This window comes from Zootoca vivipara, chromosome 10 (assembly GCF_963506605.1).
Source record: "Zootoca vivipara chromosome 10, rZooViv1.1, whole genome shotgun sequence".
Taxonomy (NCBI): domain Eukaryota; kingdom Metazoa; phylum Chordata; class Lepidosauria; order Squamata; family Lacertidae; genus Zootoca; species Zootoca vivipara.
Window position 1 is genome coordinate 49,442,148 of NC_083285.1, and position 25,896 is coordinate 49,468,043.

Genomic DNA, 25,896 nt, shown 5'->3' on the forward strand with positions numbered 1-25,896 from the left:
CTACTGGGAAGAGTTGCTGTGATCACTAGCCGTGAGCTGTTTGGTTTATTTGAATAAAGAGTTAACATCACTGACATCTTGCGAGTTATTACTGGCTTGCTCCCAACTCCCGCCTTGACAGCACCTCTAGCAAAACCATAGGCAGAGTTCTTGGCCAGGGATGGGAGAGAAATTTGATTCAGTTTGCATTTTAAGCAGAATCTATCAAATTCACAACACTTCAAAATTCACACATCCAAATTTTGTGATGCAGTTCTCAAACAAACAAAAAAAGCTTACAAAAATACTTATATTAGGAGAAAGTGTGCATAAAATGAAGACCTTAATGAAATTAATATACAGAAATGCATTGTATATGGGGAAATAGCTTGGAAAAAATTGTATGTTAGTCAAAACTCTGTATAAAAATGTGTTTATTAGGAGAAATTCACACTAAAATGCTGAAGAATTTTCACGAATATATATATATATATTTGGTGCAAAACGTGGAGGACAGGACAGGATTTGGATTGGGAAAATGAGAAGCTGGGAGGATAAAATTAACATTTCCTCCCACCTTTACCAACTAATATCTGAACTTTTTACCTGAAGATGCCAGGTCTGAACCAGGGACCTTCTACCTGCAGATCATGTACTTGACTGAGTTGCACTGCCCACTTCCACCTTTTTCCCCAAGCACCCCTTCATCCCTCTATTACTTTTTTTTTTTACAAACAGAATAAACAAAATACCACGAGGCAGCCACTAAAAGAAATGGAAGTGCTCTTTGCTATAGTCAGAGAGGATAGGAAATCACATTAGCCTGTAAGGTAGGGCAGATTGCAATGTGATTTCATGTGATTTAATAAATGTTAGAAAGCCTCCAATCAAGCATTCTATAACAGATCAGTCTGCAAACTTGTGATTTCAGAGTTAACGTTAGCAGGAGCTTGTTTTGATGGTGGGCTCAAGTGTGCGTAGACGCATCCAGCTTCTCATTTCGTACAGCTAAAAGGTAAACGACAGCTGATCTCTGGCTGTGTGTGAAGCCGGCTGAAACGTGACCATTCATACATTTCATTTTCCATTGCAGCCTCAGTTTCTTTGACTTCTGAAACTGTTTTTCCTCCTCCCCCTGCCCTTTGCTAATGTACATTCTTCTAAGGAGGGGCCGGGGGGGGGGGGAGAGAACATGCTCTAGTGCTCCAGTTTCAGAATGCAAAGGTATGCTGTTATTTGTCACCGTGCCCAAAAAAGTCCTTACTCAGTAACTTTGCCAGAAGAGGGAGAGGGAGAGAGAGAGAAGGCAAATGTTCCCCCAGCTGTTTCCTGTCTACAGTGTCTGTGTAATGTAGATAAATGTGAGGATTTTCTCTAAATCCCTCTTCTGTTTGCTAAATCTCACTGTCACTGCTAAAATCAGTGCAGATAGAGCCTGCGCAATGGAATAAAAGTCCTCAATATTGAAATGTGACATTGCTCTCAACATCTCACCTCTCTCTGGATTTCTTTTCTTCCCTTTTTTTTCTTCCCTCCCCCACCTCATTATTACTGCTAACCAATTCATTTCCAGAGTTTGCACTTAAGAAGCAATGGAAAAAATCAACAGTCTTTCAACACAATTATTTAAGTGCTGCTTTTGTGATTTCTTGAAGGTAAATCTTTCTTCCTATTTGATTTTTCTTTTTGAAGAAAATATTATGATTATATTGTGTGTAATCTGATTCTGCTTAGAAGGCTGTTATATGCACTTTTTCCCAGTGTCATTATTTCTGTACTAGGAATTTTATTTCTAAACTGCTGAACAGACAGTTTTAGCAGATGTGAAGAATGACTGCATGTGATGGTTGTTCTGAACACAGCTAGGTAACTGATGAGGTAAAGCTATTGCAGGTACTTAGGAATTCAGCTTGTATTGGGGAAACTTTTTTTGCAAAAATTCTGGCTAGGTTGTCATACCTGAAATTTCTACTAACGTCATTTTCTGTACCTAGTGCTGCTAGCATGGAGCAAGAAATTTTAAAGTTTCTCTGCAGGTGCAAATGCTGACACTGTGATAGCCATTTGACAGCATGTAGCTGGTTCACTTCTGTAAGACTGCTACCAGCATATGCACAGAATTAACATTGAACGTACAGCTGTTTTCTGACAGTGTTGTACATTTACTTCTTTTTAATGCTTTCCTGTTAAGTCAACATTAAGTTTGTTTTTCCTTTTCTAAAACAGAAACCATGTACAGCTTTTGCTGGCTATGCAGATTGATGATAAGATTAAGTTATTCTGCATTAAGGAAAGTAGAGATGTCTTCATGTCAAGCTTTATTTTGCACTCTGCAAAGAGGCTTTTGTCAGACAAAGTTGGAGATGGAATTTTTATACCATATTACTAGTCATTGCTCCTTAAGAACATAAAAAGCTTTTTAGGTTAATTTTGGCTTCAGTAGATGCACTGACCTCTGTTTCTCTCAGCTGGCCTTCACTCAAGTTTCCATTCTCAGCAAGATTATATCCTTCAAGAACAATTTTTTTATTTGTTTTGTTTTTCCATTTGTAGCAGGATTTTGTACAGCTGACACAGTCTCTAAAGCAGTAGGTGCCAATTTAGTTTTGCTTTTTTTATTATCTACGTAGGATTTATCCATTTCATTTTAAGATGGGGAAATTTTGTAACAGAAGAAGCAAACAGAATGCAATGCAAATCTTGCTGAATTCAGTAGCCATTGGAGAGTCAGTGCATCCTTTGCTCAGTTTACTGGAGAGTTAGAATTAAACTACTGAAGTGTGTGTGTGTGTGTGTGTGTGTGTGTGTGTGTGTGTGTCTCATTCCAATATACTACAGATTCCAAATTGCTGTCATTTAGCCATGGTCTACTGAAATCAACTGAGCTATCCCAATTTATAAGTGAAGACAGCTTCTGTCAGTTTTGTGTGCATGACCTAAAAATGGTAACTGAGAATCACATCTGACTAAGTTTTAAGGGACTTACTCCCTAGTGAGTCTAAGAAGGACTGCAGTTTTAGTCCAGAAGTTCTAAGAAGGGTAAAAGGCAGAAAGAGATAAGCAATATATTGTATGGGTGCTTTCCCCAACATTCTTTCACATTTTGCCACCTGCGTGGATTCTACCCCCAACTTTCCTTTCCATTCTGCTGCCTGCATTGATTTTGCTAATCCCCTTCCATGGGAACTAGAGGCCGTGTGACTTGTGATTTTCGGTTGGGAAAACCATCCATATAGACCTCTTGTTTAAATCTTCCACTGCATTACTTTGATTGCATCCACTGTGTTAGGTTATTTCTATATCACACGATGTGTCTAATAACAGATTGATGATTTGTGGTGCTGTCTTTGAAAGCAGGGCAGCTTGCGTGTGTATTTACTTAGCATAGGCTGATACTTGGTTCTTGGGGTTCTTGGGGGCAGCCAGGCAAATGAATGCATTTTAATCTGTGGCATCCCTGCTGCCACCACTGTGTCTCTGAGAAATGTTTTCAGTCAATTGAAAGCGTCATCTGTTTAGACGAATCAGCGCTCACCCAAATTTCGCTGGAACATTCATATGTGCTGCTTGATTTAAAGCTTGTTGAATGGGAGGAGTTGCAGAAGGGCAAAGAAGGTGTAAAAGCCATGGAGCAAGCCATCTGTTGGCTTCCTTAAGTGCCACTGTTTTGGACTGCCGCTTTCCAACTGTAGTAGACACTGGATCTTCTCCTGAAGGAGAGATTCGTGAAAATCCCAGCTGTAAACACAATTGGTCATTCATTATAGGGGTGTTTAGCCTTCCTTGCACTGTCCTGAGTCAGACTCAGAGTCCAAATGTAATCAGATGCTTCGATAAAACTCCACCCACATGGCAGTGCATGCTTTTAAAGGCCTCTGTTTCCCATTCAATTTGGACATACAATAAATTGGACACACCCCGACCAATTGAAAAGACCAGCAGCCAAATTGTTAGATCATCGTAAGTATTTTCTTATGAATCCCGCCATCCCCATCTAAATGAAAAAGAACGGGAAAGGTACAGAAGAGAGTATTATTTCTGTCAGATTCCTGAATAATCTTTTAAGGGACAATTTTATGTTTTGCAGAGCTAGGTCCATAGGTCCATTTGGCCTAGGAGCATATGAATCCATCCCTTTCCTCCAAGTCATTGATTGTTTTATAATTTGTCGGGGTGGGGGAGTGTTGAAACTCTTGGCAATTGCATTGTGTCATATTCTTGGCTTGCACTAAAGAAGGGGGGGGGGGACATGGAGACTCTGTATCTTGTCCCAGAACTGATATTTCATTTACAACGTAACTCTCCTGAAAAGTCTTTTAAAAATATAACATTGCTGAATGAGGCTTATGTTTGAGGCAAGGCCAGATGTGAATTAAGAACACCCTGCTAAACACACAGTGTTCTTAGACAGATACACAATGCCATTCCGTTGAGACCAAGATGGAAGAGCTCTTTGAATTCCATCCTTGGAAGCAAGAGCATGAAGTCAGCAGGTGATTTACCTCTGCACGCAACAGCTTTTAAGATGTCATTGAACAAAGGAAGTGATATTATTAAAACATAGCCTCTTCAGAGCTTTAAGAATGAAACACAGAGGGGCTTTACTGTCATGTTCGTGCATTCAGGCTTTTTCTTTTCTTTTGCCAATTTATTTTTTAACATTACAAATTTGAGGGAGGATTCATGTTGCAAATGCGAAGAAGGGGTATTTTCCAATCACTCCTTGGTGCATCTCATTTTGGTCTTTGTGTTGGATGTTTTCATTGTATCAATGTCATTATGATAAATGAAAGTGATGATTCCAGCTTCTATACTAGTTGTTTTAATACAAACTAGCAATTAACCCACCAGTCATAGGTGGGCATAGAGGGTTGGCTTGCAAAGAGCAAGGACCTGTGGACGGGCAATACATCTTCACTCACTCTGTATTAACTATGAGCTCCCTAAATGGTAGGACCAGTCCAGGTGTCGCCAAAGGTAGATTCTGCCCTTATACTAGCAGTGGGGAACCATGTTCCAGATGTTGCTGGGATCCAGCTCCTATCATCCCTGTCTGTTGGCCATGCTTGGTGGGGCTGACGAACAACTGGAGGACCACAACAGGTTCTCCAGTTGTGCCTTACAAAATAAGGTTACAATGTACTTTCCCAATGAGAGTGAATGGCAGCCATATGGGGCAAACTGAAAGGGGACAGTACCGAGACCAAACCTGCTTTACAGCCATGGTGAACCCAGCCATCGAGAATATCTCCTTTTCCTATCTGCATAGGCTCTTCTGGATCTGGGGTTTTGGCCATGTTGGGGTACGATGCAGTGCTAGGGGAAAAGTTGAGAAATGTCTTATATATGAAGGATTACTCAATATAACAAAGTAAGGTGTAGGATCATGATGTTTATGTAGCCAAAACAGAGCTGAGAAACAAGATGGAGGTATCGGCGTGAGTGGGGTGGGGGTGTAGAATCACAGAATTGTTGACTTGGAATCATCTAGTCCAACCCCCTGCAATGCAGCAATTTCAACTAGATCATACATGACAGGTGGCCATCCAACCTCAGCTTTAAAACTTCCAAGGAAGGAGTGACCACCACCTTTCATGGGAGTCTGTTCCACTGTCAAACAGCTCTTACTGTCAGAAAGTTCTTCCTGAAGTTTAGTTGCAATATCCTTTCTTGCAACTTGAATCCATTGGTTTGGGTCCTAACCTGCAGACCAGGAGAAAACAAGCTTGCCCCACCCTCCATGTGACAGCCCTTTAGATATTTGAAGATGATTATCATATCTCCTCTCCATTCTCAGTAGGCAGAAAATGTTGAGCATCTCTTGCAGGGAGGTGGAGAAAACCAAGGAGATTCAGAATGGAGTGTCCTGGAAGAAGTCATTAGCAGCTCACTGGAACAGGTCCCAGCTATATTTCAGAATTCCTATCTAGCAGGTGTTTAGGTGTTCCCAATTGCTTCTGAATCTAAAAAAACAACCATAAGAAGTGCTTTTGTGCTTTGATGGTGCTTGTGTTTGCCATTTCCGCCTGGTCCTTCAAACGTTCTGGGGAAGAATTTGATTAAATTGTCACTGATGTCCAGGAGAGATCAGTACACTGCAGCTGCTTTGTGCTGCTCCAGTAACACAAAGCAGCTGCTAATCCTAATTTAAACAGCATTTATAGAAGGGTTTAGAGCTGCTTTGGTAGCTGGACCACACCCAATCCATTTGGCCTTGCCCTTTGCAGTTGAACCATACTATATCTGTTGATTTAAACCCTCTGCAAACTGACAACTGTAACACTGCCTGGGTTTACCTATTAGCTGCCAGGATCAATAAGATACTCAGGGTAGGGCTCCTGTGCTTTTAACTGTTATGCAAAAGAGAGCATTTTGGGGGAGGCAGGAGCAACTCTGTGAGTTAAAGTGGTTAGAGAAGCTTTGCAATGGCACGGGAGTTTGTCTTCTGTTGAATCTGGCAACTCCCTTTTCCCTACACTTTCAGGAATTGTCTTCATAACAAAGGGACTGGAAAGCCTTTAGAGACTTTGGACATTTTCCGTGTTTTTTCTACCCCTCCCCACCCTACAACTTCCCTCAGAGGACTGATTTGCATGACCTTTGACTGCATGGGGTGTGGCTTGGCTTGATCCCTGCCCTGGTTGCCTCACATATGGTGGGAGAATGTCCATTTTCAACCAAGGGAGGCTTGAGTCCAGGCCTCTGTCTGGAAGCCCTAGGGCAGCTCTCTGTGCCTTTCCCCCACCAGTCCCAGATATGTGTGGGCAAAACGCAGTTGCTCAGGGAAGAATGAAATGCACCCAACACATGTTCAGTGGTGCCCTGTTAATGACTTCACATGTTCCAGGGATGCGCCCTATATTTGAAAGTGGTAGCTTCTGTGACTGAACCCGCAAACGAGGTTTAGCTCAAGTTAAACCCTGGTGGTGCAGAATTAGGTTTTCTAATTCTGCGCAAGCCACACAACTGGGCAGTGCTAAAAAGCTGACCAGGCAGGCGGGAAGACTCATTGCCCCAAACATTACTTATCCTAGGACCTTATAAGATATTTAATTATCGTGAAGGAAAGCAAGGGTTTGCGTATAACTTAACATTGTCACATTTATGCTGCATTCACATTGCAGTTTATTCCATTTACATGAATTTTCCCTGTTAGTTTCCACATTACATTTGAGCTTTCACATGCTGTAAAAACCACTTCCAGTGGAATATGGTGCAAGTTTAGCACTCATTTCCATACTAGTTATAAAGGGATTTATTTATTTTTTCTGCAAGCAAATAATAAGGAAAAGAACATTGAACTTGTACTATATTACACTATAGTCCCAGAAGTGGCTTTTACATTGTGTGAAATCTGAACTATGATGAGGAACTTAACACTTAGGGAAAAGTCATGAAAATGGAATGAACCGCCATGTGAATGAAGCATAGTCTCTGTTTCAATATAATGTGAGCTATCTTGGATGCAACTCCTACAAGTCTGAATCAACATCTGGGGACCCAAGGTTGGAGAAGACTGGCGTAAACAATACTGAGCTAGATGGTCCAATTGTCTGACTGTGTAAGGCAGTTTCCTATGTTCCTATATTCTATGTTCCTATATTCTGTGGTGCTGGATTGAATGCAATAAATCCTCAGGCTTTCCCAGCTATTAGTCATAAATGGGCCACTGAAGGAAAGATTAGGCCTGGAAGCCTAAGTCCTTCTCCCACCTTCGTTACACCTTTGGCCTGCCAGCATCTGCATTCCCATACAATATGTTTTAAGGGTTCACCCAGAACATAAAACATGACTGCGCAGAACATAATTGCAAGCATGATATGCAGGTGTTCTTGCCCAGGAAACCAGCAATGTCACTTTCCATTGCTCCTGTCATGGTGGTGATGCCCTGAAAGCTGAACCAGCTTCTTGCTGTGGTACAAGATGAAAAGAAAATTCATCTCTTTACTCAGACCAGCATCTTGATATTCCCTCTGCATGGATCCTAAGTCTTATTCTTAGCCCCATCAATTAATGAGGTGAGACGTAAGGAAGGATTTTAATCTACTAAACTAAAGCTTGTAGCCCCTGTTGTGTGCTGTCTTGTCTATGGAACCAGGCTTGTGTATCCAACAACACAGAAATTCGTCCAGGACACCAAGTGCATAGTGGGTTCTCATTATCAGCCACAGTAGACTAGACTGGGGGTTCCAACTAGCTGTTGCATTGGGGAAAGAATCACCCCAGCAGAAATTGCCTACCAAGCAGAGATTATTGGGGGTGTACTCTGTGATTATGGAAACAACATATGCGCTTGGTAAAAATGCACCCTGCACATACAAAGAAATCCCTCTACTATCAGGTCAGCAGGGACCTTTTTCAGCCGAAGGGCTGCATTTCCTCCTGGGCAACCTTCTGAGGGACCGTGTGCCAATGGTGGGTGTGGTCCAAGGCAAAAAGTGGGTGAGGCAATGCATGTGACTCCTTCCTTTCGTCAGCAGGCTGCATTCCAGCCACACATTTACATACATCTTTCAAGAAAATTAAGATGTGTTATTACGGTTCAAGGATACATCCTACCCAGGCAAAAGCATTCAGAGCATGGAGCAGGACAGCTAAGGGATGTGGCCTGGTGACACTCCTGCGGGCCGGATAGAGATGCCTTGAGGGCCACATTCAACCCCCAGGTCAGAGGTTCTCCACCAGTGGTCTAGCCTCACCAAAACTCTTTGGGCCCTTGAAATTCCCCAGATGCTATCATCTGCGGCCAAATGCTTCTGAATTCACTTTTCATGTCACTTCAGGTGAAATCTAGTGGTGTTCCAGATTGTGTGAGACCCGTTTTTGAATTTATTTTATGGATTTGTTGCATTTATATCCCACTTTTTCTCCAAGGAGTTCAAGGTGGCGTACGTGGTTGTCCCTTTCCTCATGCAATCCCCACCACAACCCTGTGACGTAGATCAGGCTGAGTGCCAGTGACTGGCCCGAGGTCACCCTGTAAGCTTCATGGTCAAGTGGGGATTTGAACCCTGGTCTCTAATGCTCTAACCGTAACACTGGCTCTCTAATGCTAACGCTCTTATCGAATCTCCAAGTTTTCCCTTTGCCAAATTTGCTTTAAAGTTCACTGTTGTCAAGAGCACCAGGGGTCCTCCTAACACATGGCACATGGCAACCAACTCTCACAGTAAATGGGAGGTGGGAGAGGAACAGTGTGGACCTGGTGGGTGAAGCAAGGAAAGAGTGCAGAATGGGAAATTTCCCAAAGCAGGCCATGCTTCAGGATTCTACTGGGAAACTCTGATGCAGTCTCTCTCTCTCTTTTACTTCTTTGGCAGGTGAAGATGCACACTGTGTCCTACATTCATCTCTTCTACTTTGGCCTGTGTTTGCTTACATTAACCAGCTCCTCTTCTGCTGCTGCTCCGGAGACACTTTGTGGTGCTGAGCTGGTTGATGCTCTTCAATTTGTCTGTGGAGAAAGAGGATTTTATTTCAGTAAGTTTGAACATTTGCTACCATTTCCCTCGTACGATCGGTTCTAATCCCCTCTCCCCTCGTTTTTCATGGGGATACAGTTATTTGAGGCTTGCGTGTGCATAGTTCTAGCAAACCACACACAAAAATGTGGCTTACTCTACTGAACCCCAGAGCTCTTCAAAATCCAAAGGTCAAGGAAAGCACAATATTTGGTCTAAGTTCAGCATCTTCCCTCTGCCCCCCACTCCCAGTAACAGGGCTGGATTTAGGTTTGGTGAGGCCCTAAACTACTGAAGGTAATGGGGCCCTTTATATGTCCAGCTGTCCTTCGTCAACAACAAATGGTTGCTTTTTTGTGTTGAATATATGCTATGTGGTAATTTATGGGCCTAATAGGTATCAAAAGCCATTTGCACATAACAAAATATGTATTTTATCAAAGTAATTGTTGAACTGAAATACAGTAGTAATTAATACAGGTTTTTTTCCTTTACATTTTTTTGGGGGGGGGGGTAGGGCTCTAAGCTATAGCTTGTTTAGCTTATACATAAATATGGCACTGCCCAGAAACCTTTAACACAGTTATTTCCCTCATCCTCCTGTTGTATTTGCTAGGATTCCCACCCCCACCCCCGGTTCTTTTTTCATGGAAAGGTAGAACATGTTGCATCTGGCAACTCTTGAGAAGTGCAGTACAGCACTTTTAAGCAAGTGACAAAGAGGGTTCCACATCACGTTGCCAAACGCGCTTTACTACAGCATCTGGTCTGAGCGGTTGTATGAATTAATGTTTATTGAAGTGGGAAGTGTGGGGGACAAGAAATGACTGCATAAAGCAACTGCTAGGGGATGAGTGTTTTGCATTGATCAGTCCTTGCTGCTATTGCCTTGGCTTCAATAAGATTGGGTAGCAGGGATAAGAAAACATCTGCATTGGCATCTAGAAAGCTAGGTGATCATGTGACTGCCATGGATAAAGGCCATTACTTGGCCGGAGAAGAGCACTAGTGTAGCTAAGCGGCTTCTCCTCTCCGATCCTTAAGGTGAATTCAGCTAATATCTATAAGAGTTTCGGTCTTTTATTAAAAGGATTTGCCCTTGGTTATCAATAGTGGATCAGTTGCAGAGTAGTGATATTTAGCAGCTAGGAAGCTACAACATATGCCAGGGTACAGTGTAAATGAAGCACACACAAGGCTTCCATTCCAGAGGCACATGTGTATAAGCAAAGTCTTGTATAGCCGAATGCTGCTGGTTGGTGGGGGGTGGAGACACCCCCATGCAAAGGCCCTCCCTGTCTCTCCACTGATTCCTCAATTTCTTTGTTCATTTGTTCTCTGTTGCTCCAGGGGCCTGGGCTTGAACCCATGGGTGGAAATGGCAAGGAAACGGATTTGGATTAAACATTAGAAGAGACTTCCTAGTGATAAGGGTTATTTGACAGTGGAACAGCCGACTGCCTTGGGAGGTGAAGGGCTCTCCTTTGCTGGAAATGTTTAAGCTGAGGCTAGACAAGCATTGTAGTTGCATCCTGCATTGCGGATATGGCATTGAGCAGGGAGTTGGACAAGGGTCACATCCATGCCGTGCATTTAAAGCACTCTTATACTCTTTAACAGTCATGAAGAATCCTGAGAACTGTAGCTTTTAAGGGTGCTGGGACTTATTAGCTCTGTGATGTTGATACACTTCACAAACTGCACTTTTCAGGTTTCTTATGACTGTTAAAGTGGTTTAAGAGTGCTTTAGATGTATGGTGTGGGTTGTGACTCATACACACACACACACACACACACACACACACACACACACACACCACTGCATTAGAAATATATAAAAAAAAGCATCACTCTTTGCGGGAGGTTAAAACTGAAGCCCAAACAATGGATATTTTGTTGTTCAGGAGAATGCCCAAGTGGAAAACTCTTGTCTAATGTTAGGGGGTTCTTTATAATGCTTTGCCTCACTTCTGAGGTCTGCCTCAGTTGCCACCACAGGAATCAATGTGATAACTGAAAAGGTAGAAGGTGTGTTCCTGAGGCTGAAATTCCACATCACTGGTATGCTAAGTATGAGTAAGTCAAAACTAAGTGTTGAACTACTGAATGAGTAATGTGACAAGGTTTGGAATCTTAGCTATGGGATAATAGGCAAAAAAAGTTACTTGGTTTGTGCTCCTGGGGTGCTGAAATCTTTCTGTAAATGTACCCAAATAGAGAAAGAGAGAGCAATGGCAGCCTCATTCCTATGTGTGATATACAGTGGTATCTCTGGTTACAAATGCTTCAAGTTACGAACTCCACTAACCCGGAAGTAGCTGCTCCTGGTTGTGAACTTTGCCCCAGGATGAGAACGGAAATTGTGCACCAGAGGCGTGTATGCAGCGGGAGACCCCATTAGCGAAAGCGAGCCTCAGGATAAGAACGGTTTCAGCTTAAGAACGGACCTCCGGAATGAATTAAGTTTGTAACCAGAAGTACCACTGTACAGTTACAACTCCCCTTGTGTACTCTTTTGAAGTGTATACAGTGGTACCTCGGTTTAAGTACACAATTGGTTCCGGAAGTCTGTACTTAACCTGAAGCGTACTTAACCTGAAGTGAACTTTCCTATTGAAAGTAATGGAAAGTGGATTAATCCGTTCCAGATGAGTCCATGGAGTACTCAACCTGAAGCGTACTTAATCCAAAGTATGAGTGTAATTGGTTCTGGAAGTCCGTACTTAACCTGAAGCGTACTTAACCTGAAGTGAACTTTCCCATTGAAAGTAATGGAAAGTGGATTAATTCATTCCAGACGGGTCCGCGAAGTACTTAAACTGAAAGTACTCAAACCAAAGCATACTTAAACCGAGGTATGACTGTATTATATGAAAAAATAAAAGCACTGGATATTGCTATGCTATTATAACTCAGGCATACATACATCCCCACACCACCTGTTTTGAAACTCCACACATTTTGGGGATTAAAATATTAACAATTTATTTCATTATTAATCACATGAGTGCCACATTCATCCTAGGCCAACCCTCCAGGGCCACATGCAAATTTGATAGACCTGCCTATAAATGCAAACACAATCAAATTTCTCTCCCTCCCTTGATGGGAGTTGCATTCCAGGAACATTGGGAAGAGCACAGATTTACCTGCACCAAGCCACTGACATATGAATGAAACCTATATGTGTTCTATCTCTATAGATGGCCATGATATACAAACTTTTTGCCAGTGTTCAAGCATTAAGTGCTTTGGAACTTTGAGACATTGCAATGGACATAACAGTTTCTGGACTGAATGTCCAGGAGACTGAAGTTCTCTGTTTGTTCACAGAGCAAGTCTAGCTGCATGGGATGTGGGCAATGCCAGTGCAAGCTTCCACCCACCCTTCCACCAATGGGCCTTAACCCTGACACAGAGGGGCAATCTCTAGGGGCAAGATAGCACTTCATTCTACATGCTGATTTTTTCCTTTAACTTCTCTGCCAACAATGCCAACAAGTGTACCAATTAATGAGTGCTTATTTTGTTGGTAGGGGGTTGGGGGGTTTTGGAGGGGAAAGGGCTGCAACGTTGACATAGGTCCATTGTCCACTAGACGGAATCCTGCAGTTGGGGGTGTATCACCTTATGGCTGCCAGCTATAAAATTAATGTTCCATGTAAGGTCAGGTCCAGAAGTTACTGCTTGGGTGGAAGTTCTCCAAGGAAAACAAGCTGCTCAGGAAATGCTTATTCAGTTGACCTTACTTTGCCATCTGAGTCAGTCCATGCTCAGGGTTAGAGAGAGGCCACCATTTGGCTGACAAAGAGACATCCTAGCCACTGGAGAGAGAGAAATCCAGTACTGTGGTTTTTCAAGTGTACAAGTAAGGCCACCTTTAGGAAAGCTGAATTTTATCTTTTCCCTCTGCGTGCCTGACTTTGCAAATGGGATATGGTACTCTTTTTTCTGTTTCCTTTATCATAGCCTTTCCCTCCCCATTTCCTGCCCCACACCACTTATAAAAACATCCATGGAAACATCACCGATCTGCACTCTCCCCCCCTCCCCGTCCCGTGTCATAAAATTCAGCTCCCAAATATAAAATTTTTGCTAGGGTAGACAGAGATCCTGAAAATGATTGTATCTGGTGTCAAAACGAAGAGAGACGGAATTCTACCTACTAATTAAGCACACTGGACAATCTGCTCCCATTCGACTGATAAAGCTGGTCTTGGCAGGAACCACATTCTGATAACACTGAGAATATGAGATGGCACTAAGCCCTTGAGGGTGTGAGGGTTTCAGCACACATTTCTTTTTGCCAGGCACCATTGGTTGTTAATATATAGCTTCTGAATCATTACCCACTCAGAGGTCTTGGGACAAGGTGGGCTAGAAATAAAAAAATGATCTTCTGTTAGAGGGCTCTTGCAATCAGATCTCAGGTGGCACTGCAGCAAATTTTATAATGCTCCGTATTTTTTTTATGCAAAAAAGAAAAGAAAAAAATCCTGATTCCCACTATTTCACAATATTTTCCACTCACATCCATTGCTCCCCCGGAACTGCTGCTGCTTTTGAGCCATTTATTTTCTTCTACTTTGAAAGGGCTGTGTTTCAAAGAGCAGGGGCATTCTCCCTGGCCAGAGTTCTAGATTGCATTTTGAGTCTATATGAGTAAGGATGGCTCCCTGGTGCAAGAGTTCAGTCCCCAATGTGTGTGGAATGACAAGTACTGCAACAATGGCACCACTGCCCATCCTTTCCTCCTTCTTAGGTAAAGGTAAAGGGACCCCTGACCATTAGGTCCAGTCGTGACCAACTCTGGGGTTGCGGCGCTCATCTCGCTTTATTGGCTGAGGGAGCCGCCGTACAGCTTCCAGGTCATGTGGCCAGCATATATTAAATAAAAAACAAACCAATCGCTTTGCTGTAACCACGGCTGGGGAGCCTGTGGCTCTCTAGATATTGTTGTACTCCAGCTACCATCAACCCTGCCCATTGGGCATTCTGGTGCAGAATGATGACAGTTAGCATCCCACAATATCTAGAGGGCAACGGATTTCCAATCTCTGGTGTAAAGTCCTTTTTAAAAATCTGAGAAATTCACCTGCTCCCTCAAAGCTCCTGAGCACCCCCCCCCCCTTCATGGGGAGTGAAGCAGAGGCGTAGGAAGGGATGCGGTGGCTGTGGTCTGCCCCGGGTGTCATGACTGAGGGGGGTGACAAAATGGCAGGTGAGTGGGCGGCACACCTTGCGCTCGGCGGCAGCAGTTCTTCTGACCTGGCAGCAGAGAGCAGCCCTCCTCAGCCGTGGTGAGGGGCACCCAGCCGCAGCAGCTCCGTTGCCGGGTCATGTCTGACCCAGCTGCGGAGAGCAGGAGGAGAGTGAGCAGCTGCTTTCCTGCCCCTCTCCTACCCTGAACTGTGGCGTGTGGGAGGGCACCCTCCTTGCCCTGCCCCCCTCGGGAGTGCACCCGCCCTGGGCAGTGCAGACATATGCTCCGCCACTGGAGTGAAGGGCCCCATTAAAGGGGGAGAAAGATCATCTCAACACTAGATACCCCAGCAGTAGACTGAACCGTGGACCCTAGGAATCTGGGTGGAGTTAACACCTTTGATTACTTCACTGCATGCTTAGATCCTGAAGGGATGGATGTTGCTGGACTGCAAATTCTACCCTTTTTGTTCACTGGTCATGCTGGCTAGGGCTGATTGGAGTTGTAGTTCAATACATCCAGAGGGCTCATTGGCTACCTGTGGTATAGGCAATATAATGCTAAATATAATGGTCATGCCAGATCTAAGACAGTTTCCTATGTCCCCATATGATTCTCATACTAGAGACTATGGCTAAGACAGTTGTTGTTGTTGTTGTTGTTGTTGTTGTTGTTGTTGTTGAGTCGTTTAGTCATGCACTCCTGTCTTCCACTGCCTCCTGCAGTTTGGTCAAACTCATGTTGGTAGCTTCGAGAATGGCTAAGACAGTAGTAGCTTGTTTAAGGCTACCTGGTAAGACGCAAGAGTTCAAGCAGAGTCTACCTATTCCATGGTTCAGCCTCTTAGCCTCTATGGCACTGAAAGGCTTGATTTATATGTAAACCTATACACAACTAAAGAGAGAGGAATATTATTTACACACACACAGAGAGAGAGAGTGTGTGTGTGTGTGTTGAGAAAATTGTCCAAAGATACAACAGGCAGGGTGAACCAAAGAAAGATGTAAAATGCAGAAGGAAAACTTGGCCATGAGCAGCTAGGTGATAAAGGACAAGTCATATTTCACTGAGTAAAGCAATCTCAAACTGGTTGCCAAGTAGCACCAGATGTTTCCAAGTTGTCTCTCTCTTCTCTCTTTGAACAGCATTCCATTTTGCTGCTAAAGCAAGCTGTTTGGTCGCCCAAATTCCATGGCATGGTGAAATTGTGGCTTTCCAAGCTCACAATAAGATGCCTGACAACCAGTATAAAGCTTTGTGTCTGAGCCTGTTGGCCCCTGGGGCCCAAACAGCTGGAAAATTACCTGAAATCTTATGTCTTTTTCAGAAGGAACCACAGGTATTCAAGACAGGATTTTGACATTTGCACTTTTTATTCTTTCCTCTCTTATAATCATGCTACAGATCTATAACTGATGCACTAGATTTGACCCAGCAGGGGTGCATGGCTAGCAAGCATGCAAATAATTAACAAGTCTGGGTTAAAAAAAAAGGAATTAAATATAAAGCTGGTATATAAAATGGATCCTGGGATCCAAAGTAGGATAAGAGGGAATGCTCAACTAATCTGTTCAGAATAGCTGTCTCTTGCTCTCCTCAAATTTAACTCTGAAATAGTCATTGAATTTAACTCAGAAATTCCGGTTCCCCAGATTACGAGTCTACCGCTCTTAACCACTACACCACACTGGAAGAAGATTTGGCCTCTTTTCTTCTCATGTGATGTTTTGGCAATAGCACAATTTCAGAAGCCTGCAGACATTTGCGCCATGACAAAGAAGCTGAGCAATAAGGAGCAACCCTTTCTCTCTGCCTGTCCCTATGTGCTTCCGCTATGAATTGTCATGTATGAGAAACAAGGAGGGCTTTGGGAGACAGTGAAAGGCTGGTGTGGAAGGGAAATTGGGAATTCTTCTCTAGCTCAGATTTTGATCCTAGCTGGGGAAGCAAGAATTAAAAGCTCACCTCGCATTTGAGGCTGGTTTTTACAAACTCCAGGTTTTTAATGGAGCCTGGTTCAGGAGAACTTTGCGAGCAGCTCTGTAGATTTCACCTGACTTTGACAAATTATAATAGCTGGTTCTCTTTTCCTAGTATTTTGCATGTGATCAAGATAAATAGCACACTTATAAAAAAACCCGTTGTAGGAAGGGGCCTTCATGTGTTTTGCTTTTGTTTTCTGCCTCTTATCGCAAGAACTCAAGCAACATACTCAGCTTTTACGGTATGTTGTCCTCAGAACAACCATGGGAGGTACACTAGGCAGAGAAATGGTTCAAGAACATTGAATGGTTCAAGAACTTCAAGAACAGTGAACTTGAAGGTTCAGAGGGAATTTGAGCCCAGGTCTATGCTCAACATTCTCTCCACTCTATCAGGAAATACTAACTTCATCAAGAGGTGTGGGGAGAGATGATCCCAGCCAAGTTATTCACAGACCAGAGCCTCTGCCTTCCCACTGATCACCCAGATGTAGCAGTTTAGCTAGGGAAAATTCATTCCACTAAGAAAGGTGCCTGCCAGGTTAGAAACATTGCTTTCTAAAGATGACGTCTTCCATTTCTAGAGGAAGATAATAATTTTCTCACAAATCTATAAAGGAAATAACACATTTTTATCATTAATTTGTTTTTTCAAGGTCTTGTTACCATTTCCACATAAAATAACATCTCTTGCTCCACCCATGATGAATCCTATTGACCAATCTGGGGGAACGGTGGAAAGTCAGCAACATAATATGTAGTTACTTGTAAGAAAGGGGACAATAGTCCTTTGGAAAGTGGGTCAGAAGCATATTAATGAATACTTGATTGATTCATTCATTCAACAGACCTAGCGTAAATCTAAAAGCAACCATAGAAGTTTTCATTTCTACAAAATGAAATGCATTTTTCCAGTTACAAAAGTCATCTGTGTGCTTAAAGCAAATCTTCTGAGGCATTGCTGGCTTTAAAAATGAAAATCACAAGTTGGAGTTAAAGACTTGGCACTGAGCAGGAAGAATGATCTAACACATGCTTCCTTGAACAGAAAAAGGAATTTCATAAAAGAACTGGGCAGATTTTGGTTTCTCTGATATTCAGCACTCGGCACTGCCTGAATCCATCCATGACGTCATTTGACTGCTGGCTTTCTTGTCAACAAGGCCATAAAAATCCCTAACAATTATGACTGACCTCCTCCAAACTTAGGTATTTTGATTCTCTGTTCAAATCCAATGAAAGTGGCTAAAATAATGACACCAGTTTTATGACACACTTCCTTGAAACTCCTCATTGGGTTGGTCCCCGTTCCCAGCATCAAGGTGCCTCCTCTATACTCATGATGCAATAGACATCAGTATTTGAGGAACAGAGGGATCCATTGTGTCTTGTATGAGATATTTTATTGCCTAAAGCAAAGGACAAAATGGGGCTCACCACCCCATTCCACATACAGAAGCTAACTCTATTGCCAGTTGAATCTTACTTCAGTACTTGTAATGGGATGGCATCCTCCACTATACCCTAGGCCATGGGTTAGTTTAAGGAGGCAATGGCATGTCGTGCAGCATACACAGCTCTGCCCTCTAACAAATGGGAATGGCCAGAGGACTTAGAAGTAGCAGCCAGAGGGCTGCCCCTGCTACCCTCCAGCATCTGCTGAAGTACATGGAAATATTCATGCTTACAGTTGCTTTCATAGGTACCTGAACCCCTCCTTCGTCTAAAGTTTATCTACATGTATGCTGCTTGAAATGATGCAGGGTATGTTTGTAGGTTGGTTGGTTGGTTGGTTTTGCTTTTGACCATACAAAATTTCAGAAAAGAAAGAAAAGTGGATCTTGTTTATGCTGGAACTGATGACCCTTTAAGAATACTGAATCAGTAGGACTCTTGAGTTTGTCAGCATGTCCCAAAGCCTGACTGAGCAAGAATTACGGTAATGAGAGCCACCGTTACACTTTTCCAGTAGTATCCAGGAAGAAAGTTTACATGGAGGAATTTTAACCTTGCAGAGAAGAAAAAACAAAAAAGACCAGCAAGAGGCAACGTTGTGGTCATGTAGACTTGCATTAATCGCTGCTGTTTCTCAACCATTTCTCATTTAACTTGTTCAAATAGTCTTCTTGAGGTAGTGTTGGTGGTTACTTTTCGAATCTGAAAGTAAGGTGGAGTAATAGATGTAGTAGGGACCTCAGTACATGTACTTGGGGTGTGTACATGTGTGCAGATCATGAAGTCTGGCAGAAATATATAAATTATAATGGCAATTCCCTGTGAGGGTTAGCTGCTGAGCGACAAGATTTAAAGACTGTGTGTCAGGTGAAAATAGTTAAAAGGTACGAGAGGGGGATTGAGCTATTTAAGGTTAGAATCAACCATAGTTTGTTGTGCTGAGTGTGTCACCCATGCCTTTTTTGGTGTCATTGATCAGTGCTGTCCTTGCAGCCACTTGGAGCTTGAAACAATCTCTCATGTTCACCTACTGTAGATGTTATCAAAGGGTTAGAGAACACATAAGGCGGCCTTAGAGACTCTTTTGAGCACCTTCCTTGAAGAATCCAATAAATTTGTTACTGAACAGGTGGCAATGTCTCCGAATGCTGTGGTATTTCATAGACCTGCTATGATGGTTAGCTCCTAGTTTTGTCGCCCTAAATAATAACGGGTTCCACTGAGGCTGTGATTTTTGTACTGGTTCATATTTTGTACTTTGTTTAATGGTCGGTCAGCCGTAATAAACATTTGATTGATTGATAGTGTCATGTTGGCAAAAGTTACTTAAAGAAGCACTTGGCAAGCTCAGCCCCGGTTCCTGGCATGACTACCCCCCTTCACTTTTTTCACAGGACCTTAAATACCAAGACAGCCTTGACTTGCTTTACTTTCTGGCATATTCTATTATGTAATCAGCCAAAACCTTTGCACATGATCTCCTCTATTTGCCCTGATATTATTAATGGCTTTGCAATATTTGACCAGGGGTAGCAAGAGTCATTCAGACATATCATACAGTCAACCAAGACCACACAGTCTCTTAATTAAAACCTTTTGCTCAACATGTTGAAGCATATAAGGCAACTTACATAGCAACTGCAATCCAGAGACTTGTTAACATGGGCTTCACGCGCTGTGAAATGTATAATATACAGTGGATTGTGTCTTGCCTCTGGGCCTTTTTCACACCTTATAATTTTCAATATAAATTTTATATTACATGCTAAGATGTAATATCATGAACTGTGAACATTTGAAAATGTATGTTTTGTTTGGAGACATCCATTAAAGAGATTATCCAAAGTTCTTTGAGTAGTCACATGGTAGGAAATCTGATTTTATTGCCATGTTGTGTGTGAAATGGCCTGCCTGGCTACCAGGCTTTACAACACACCTGTGTCTGCTGGTACTTCACTGTCTTAAAAGAGTTGGACAGTGGCTCCTCTGTGAGGGTTTACTGAAGAGATATAAAGGAACAGGGATTAAGTGTTTGTGGTATGATTTAGAATTTTCTGCATTTAGTTTAAGTAATCTAACAAAGGTCCCATCTGCACTATACTTCTAAATCAGTATCATCACCTTAAACAATCATGACTTCCTCCAAGGAATCCTGAGAGCTGTAGTTTGTTAAGGGTGCTGAGGAGACCCTATTCCTTTCACAGAGACACAATTCCCAGAGCTCCCTGGGAATTGGAATTTGTTGTTAAGCCACTCTGGGAATTGTAACTGAAGCAGAACCAGCATGGTTTCTTGCAAGGTCAAGTCCTGTCTCACTAACCTATTAAGAGTTCTTTGAGAGTGTCAACAAGCATATTGATAGAGGTGGTCCTGTAGACTTTCAATGATACTTTGACAAAGTACCTCACCAAAGACTTCTGAGAAAGCTTAGCAGTCATGGGAAAAGAGGTGAGGTCCTTTTGTGGATCAGGGCATAGCTGCCAAGTTTTCCCTTTTCTCGTGAGGAAGCCTATTCAGCATAAGGGAAAATCCCTTAAAAAAAGGGATAACTTGGCAGCTATGGATCAGGGACTGGTTAAGTAACAGGAAGCAGAGAGTGGGAATAATTGGATAATTCTCCTGACAGAGGGGTGAAAAAAGTGGAGTCACCCAAGGACTGCTATTGGGACCTGTGCTTTTTAACTTGTTCAAAAACTTAGGGCTGAGCAGTGATATAGCCAAGTTTGCTGATGATACCAAATTGTTCAGGATGGTTAAAGCAAAATGAGATTGCAAGGAGCTGCAAAAAGATCTCTCCGTACTGGGTGGATGGACAGTAAAATGGCAAGTGCAATTCCCTGTATGCAGGTGTAAAGTGATGCTCATCAGGCCCAAAGCCCTAATTTCACATGTACACTAATGGAGTCTGAACTGACAGTGTCTTGCCGGGAACAAGACCCTATGGCCATGCTGGGTAACTCAGTTAAGACATTGACCGAGTGTGCGTCAGCCGTGGAAAAAGTGAATTCTATGCTAGGGGCCATTAGGAAAGAAATTGAAAATAAAACTGCCAGTATCATAATGCCTTTATACAACTCTATGGTGCAGCTGCACTTGGAATACTGTGTTCATTTCTGGCTACCTCACATCTCCTCAGAAAGGGTCATAGCTGCCAAGTTTTCCCTTTTCTCGCGAGGAAGCCTATTCAGCATAAGGGAAAATCCCTTTAAAAAAGGGATAACTTGGCAGCTATGGAAAGGGTATTGTAGAGTTGGAAAAGGTTCAGGAAAAGGGCAACCAAAATGATCAAGGGGATGGACCAATTACCCTATGTATACAAACTTTGGAGATTTCTCATTTAGAATAAAGGCAAGTAAGGAGGGACATGACAGAAGTGCATGGTTAGGAGAAAGTGGACAGATGTTTTCCTCCCTTTCGTGTTAATACGAAAGTTGTGCTCATTCAATGAAGCAGGGGATTCAAGACAGACAAAAGGAAATACTTCTTCATCCATCAAGCAATTGTTTTATGAAACTCACTGCCACAAGATTTGGTGATGGACAATATCCTGATGGCTGTAAAATGGGATTGGTCCGATAACATGGAGAATAAGGCTGTTAGTGATTACTGGTCACAATGGCTATATGTAGCCTTGAGGTTCATAGACCGTTTGCACCAAAATATCAGCTGCTGGCAGCCTTGCTTATGGCCTTCCCAGAGGCATTTGATTGGCCACTGCAGGAATCAGGATGCTGAACTAGCCATACTGTTGGTCTGATTCACAAAGGCTTTTGTTATGTCCTAATTATGTCCCAGGAAGCTTCCCCTTGCTTATCTGGCTTTCAGCAGGCCCACAAGCATCTCATACTCAGCAGGGTCCAACCCACTCCCCACCCTCAGCTGCAAGCTATTTTGTAGAAGCTACCATAACTCACTTCACCCTAATTGAGGAGGCATCAATTTTCCCCTCACCCCTTAGCTCTTTCGTCACATCTCTGCTGGACTGGCTTCAAACATTATTTTGAGGGCATTTTCTCACATGTGCATCATGCCAATGAGGTTTACTGTTATTCATTATCCTGACATTTATTCTTTTCACATAAAGGCTTCCTTGTTTGTTTGTTTGTTTGTTTGTTTGTTTGTGTGATTGGGCAACTGTATCCACTGCTTCAGCCCCTGGAGGTTAATGGAAAGCTAATTGTTGCATCTATTTTATTTTCAATTTAGCATGGTCAAAATTATTACCATCTCAAAAGCCCTTTAAATCGAGTTATAACATCTCACTTCTGCATCCCTTAAATTGCTGAATTATGATTCAACAGGCTTCATAGAAGAGCCTGATTCCTCCCTCCCCACCCCCTTTACATATTTCAAGTTTTATGTTTCTTTCCATTAAAGTTTCCAACCTTTCTCAGGCGTATTTAGTTTGGCAAAAGGAGTAATGGTGAGTCATGGAAAAGATTTGAGAATGAGCTACTGAAAATGTATCTAATTTCTCTTTGTGTAATTTAGGAGCAGGCAATGGATAAGTGGGTAGAATCACAAAGTAACAAGTGGTTGTTGCGTGCTTTTCGGTCTTCAACCCTACTTAAATTTGATGGCCCAAATGTAGCCTTTCAAAAATCTCTAGGCTAGTGCTTCATTTTCACTAAATTAGATAGCGCGTGTATGTTCTTTAAACACCAAGAGATTAAATTATCTTGTTTTTGATAGGGGTGATGTTGCCACTGCTTAAGCTGAATCTCGAACTCTGCAGTTCAGTGTTACATCAGTGCCATGCTTGGAGCAGATCCCACTGTGTTCAGAGAGGCTTTCTTCTGAGTATACATGCATAGCATGGGGCTGCACAGTGTCAGTCCTAAGCACACTTTGGAAATCAGTGGGATTCCCTTCTGAGTAAACATAGTAAAGAGGCTTCTATCTCTTGCAATCAGAATGACAGAACCTCTGCAGAATTCCTCAGTCCAGTCCAATGTATTTTGGGGTGCCCAGAAATGGAGCTCAACTCTTTTGTGGATTCAGGGCTGTAAGCCCAACAATTTTTGGCAGTTCTAGGGTGCAATCACTGACTATTCACCTCATTTAAAGAAAAAATGAGGGGAAAGGAGCCTCAGGCTTGTCCATTGTCTGTTGCTTGTCTGCCAATTGGCCCTTAATGCCTCTTCCTACAACACTCACTGGGTTCTCTCGCTGTGAGAAGTGAAGTTACAGGGAACCAGGCAGAGGGTCTTCTCGACAGGGGCACCCTCCTCGTGGAACGCCCTCCCGTCAGATGTCAAGGAGATAAAGAAGTACACAACTTTTAGAAAACATCTGAAGGCAGCCCTGTATTGTGAAGTTTTTAAAGTTTGAAAGCAGCTCTGAGTGGCTGGGGAAACCCAGCCAGCTGGGCAGGGTATAAATAATAAAATTATTATTATTATTATTATTATTATTATTATTATTATTATTATTATTATTTACTACTACTACTCAGGATTCAGCTGTAAACATGTTTTCTTAGTTCAGTTTTCATCAGTGGATTGATATTTACTTATTTATGCCTTTTTCTAAGCTGCCTTTCAGGAAACATTTTTATGAAAAATAGAAATTTAAAACATCAGAAACATGTTTTGTCAGATTGCTGTCTTGTCTAATGCAGAGGTGGAAAACCCCATAATGGTCCCATATGTTGTTGGACCCCTGCACCCCAATAGTTTCTACCAGCATGTCCAATGATTAGGGAGAATGGGAATCTGGCAACATCTGGAGGCTCCATGGTCCCCTTCCCTGGTGTAATGTCGTATTGAAAATATTTTATATTCACTTATGTGGCAATCCTAGTATAGACCAAAAGTCATTTTATTGTCATATTATATGGCTCTTCTCCCAACCCCAATGCTCTTCAGCACAACAACCTATCTACAACACAAAATGGTTACAGCACCTTCACACAACTACAGTTTCTTAAGATTCCTTTGGGAAACCTAAACTTGTTCAAACTTGGTTTAGGATAGTAATGTAGATGTGATCCAAGTACCAGTAACAATAATAGGCCTTACATAAAGAGTGCTGTTGTGGTCATGTCCTACTCGAAGGCTTCCCACAGGCCACTGTGAGAATAGGATTCAGGGCTCTTCTTGAATGAAAGCCAGTGAGTTCATCACTATGTGGAAGACAGACAGCTGACTGAAGTAAACAAAAAGCTGGTTGAGGATAATGTTTCGTTGAAGCTTAAGCCAAGTCAAGAGTGCAAAGTCTCTCAAACTGCTTCCTTTCCATTTTACTTTTTCCTTTGAGGTAATATACAACTGCTCCAAGGATAACCCCACTGCCTGACCTCCTCTGAACTGGAAACTGGAAATGCTAATTGCTGTGGTTGCAATTTCCAAGCCAGTGGTGTGGGCCACAAACTGTACTTATTTAGTCCCATCTTGCCATTTTGTAATAGTTATGTTCTTCAAAAATGACAGAAAGGGAGAAAATGAGAGAGATTTGTGTCAGCAATGAGTAAATAAGTACGCAAGTCCCTTTGCAATTCATATCTCATTGGGGCCATTTTGGACCTAGTGTGTTCTCTTATCACTAAAGTATCTTATCACTAAAGTCCTCACTGGTACCCTAGACCAGGCACCCCCAAACTTTGGCCCTCCAGATGTTTTGGGCTACAATTCCCATAATCCCTGACTACTGGTCCTCTTAGCTAGGGACCATGGGAGCTGTAGGCCAAAACATCTGGAGGGCCGCAGTTTGGGGATGCCTGCCCTAGACTTTCAGTTAGAGTAATGAAATCTCATGCCGCATGTATTGATATATATTACAGTATCTGTGTTCCCTGGCTGGGTCTTATATACCTTGATGAAGTGCTGTGATTGGCCACTGAGTTAATTGTAATCCTATGCTCCTTTGTGGTGTAGGGTCAGAGAAGAAGTAAATAGGGGGAGAGGCTCACTTTTGTGAGGAAAGGTTATAAAAGATGGCCTCCCGGTGGGTAAGCAGGGCATGACAGAGATACCCAGTGTGGAGAAACTGGACAGATAATTTATCTCTGTCTCTCATAATGCTAGACCAGGCATCCCCAAACTCGGCCCTCCAGATGTTTTGGGACTACAACTCCCATCATCCCTAGCTAACAGGACCAGTGGTCAGGGATGATGGGAATTGTAGTCCCAAAACATCTGGAGGGCCAAGTTTGGGGATGCCTGTGCTAGACTGTGGAGTCATCCAATGAAGACCAGACAAAAGACTTATTATCACAGTGCATAGTTAAACTAAGGAATTTGCTGCCACAATATGCAATGATGGGCCACCAACTTAGATGGCTTAAATGGGGGATTAAAAAAAATAACATAGGATAAAGCTATCAGTAGATACTAGTTATGATGTCTATATGTTATATCCAGCACCTAGTTGGCAGCTATGGGGAACAGGAAGCTGAACTACCGTAGGTAGGTCTTTGGTCTGATTCAGCAAGCCTCTTATGTTATCTCCTGAGAAGCTCCATTTTCCACAAGAGACTTTTAACTTAAACCACCTTTGTTACAGGTATAATGTTATACCACCGTCAGGGATAGAACCAACTACTAAGCAAGCATGAACTCCTGTGTTGAGAACAACACCCATTCCACCCCTTCAAAGGCACTCAGCTCTGCTAAATTTTTATCCTTCTACTGCAGGACACCCACTGTCATAGTTTGCACAAGTGTTAGCCCTCACTGCAAAGGGCTCACGGCACTGGTGCATTTTTCCCCATAGGGAAACTGCTGCTGCAAGGAAGTTTAGGAGCAATTCTATCATAGATTGATATCCTGTGCCAGGTCCTGCTAATTTTGTGGGGGGTTTTGTACATAACTGTACA

General features: G+C 42.6%; 1 protein-coding gene across 2 annotated transcripts in view; it reads left to right on the plus strand.

The window, feature by feature from the left end:
• The first annotated feature begins 1,286 nt into the window (after positions 1–1,286).
• Positions 1,287–25,896, plus strand: part of IGF1 (insulin like growth factor 1) — a 63,654-nt gene continuing 39,044 nt past the window's right edge. Inside the window, exons 1-2 of one of the 2 annotated variants that reach the window (XM_035128373.2) lie at positions 1,287–1,634; positions 9,300–9,459. In XM_035128373.2, coding sequence (XP_034984264.1) covers positions 1,572–1,634; positions 9,300–9,459 — 223 coding nt within the window. In that variant the 5' untranslated portion in view covers positions 1,287–1,571. Of the gene's footprint in view, positions 1,635–3,874; positions 3,940–9,299; positions 9,460–25,896 lie in introns of those variants that run through there. The other variant, XM_035128374.2, reaches the window with a different exon arrangement.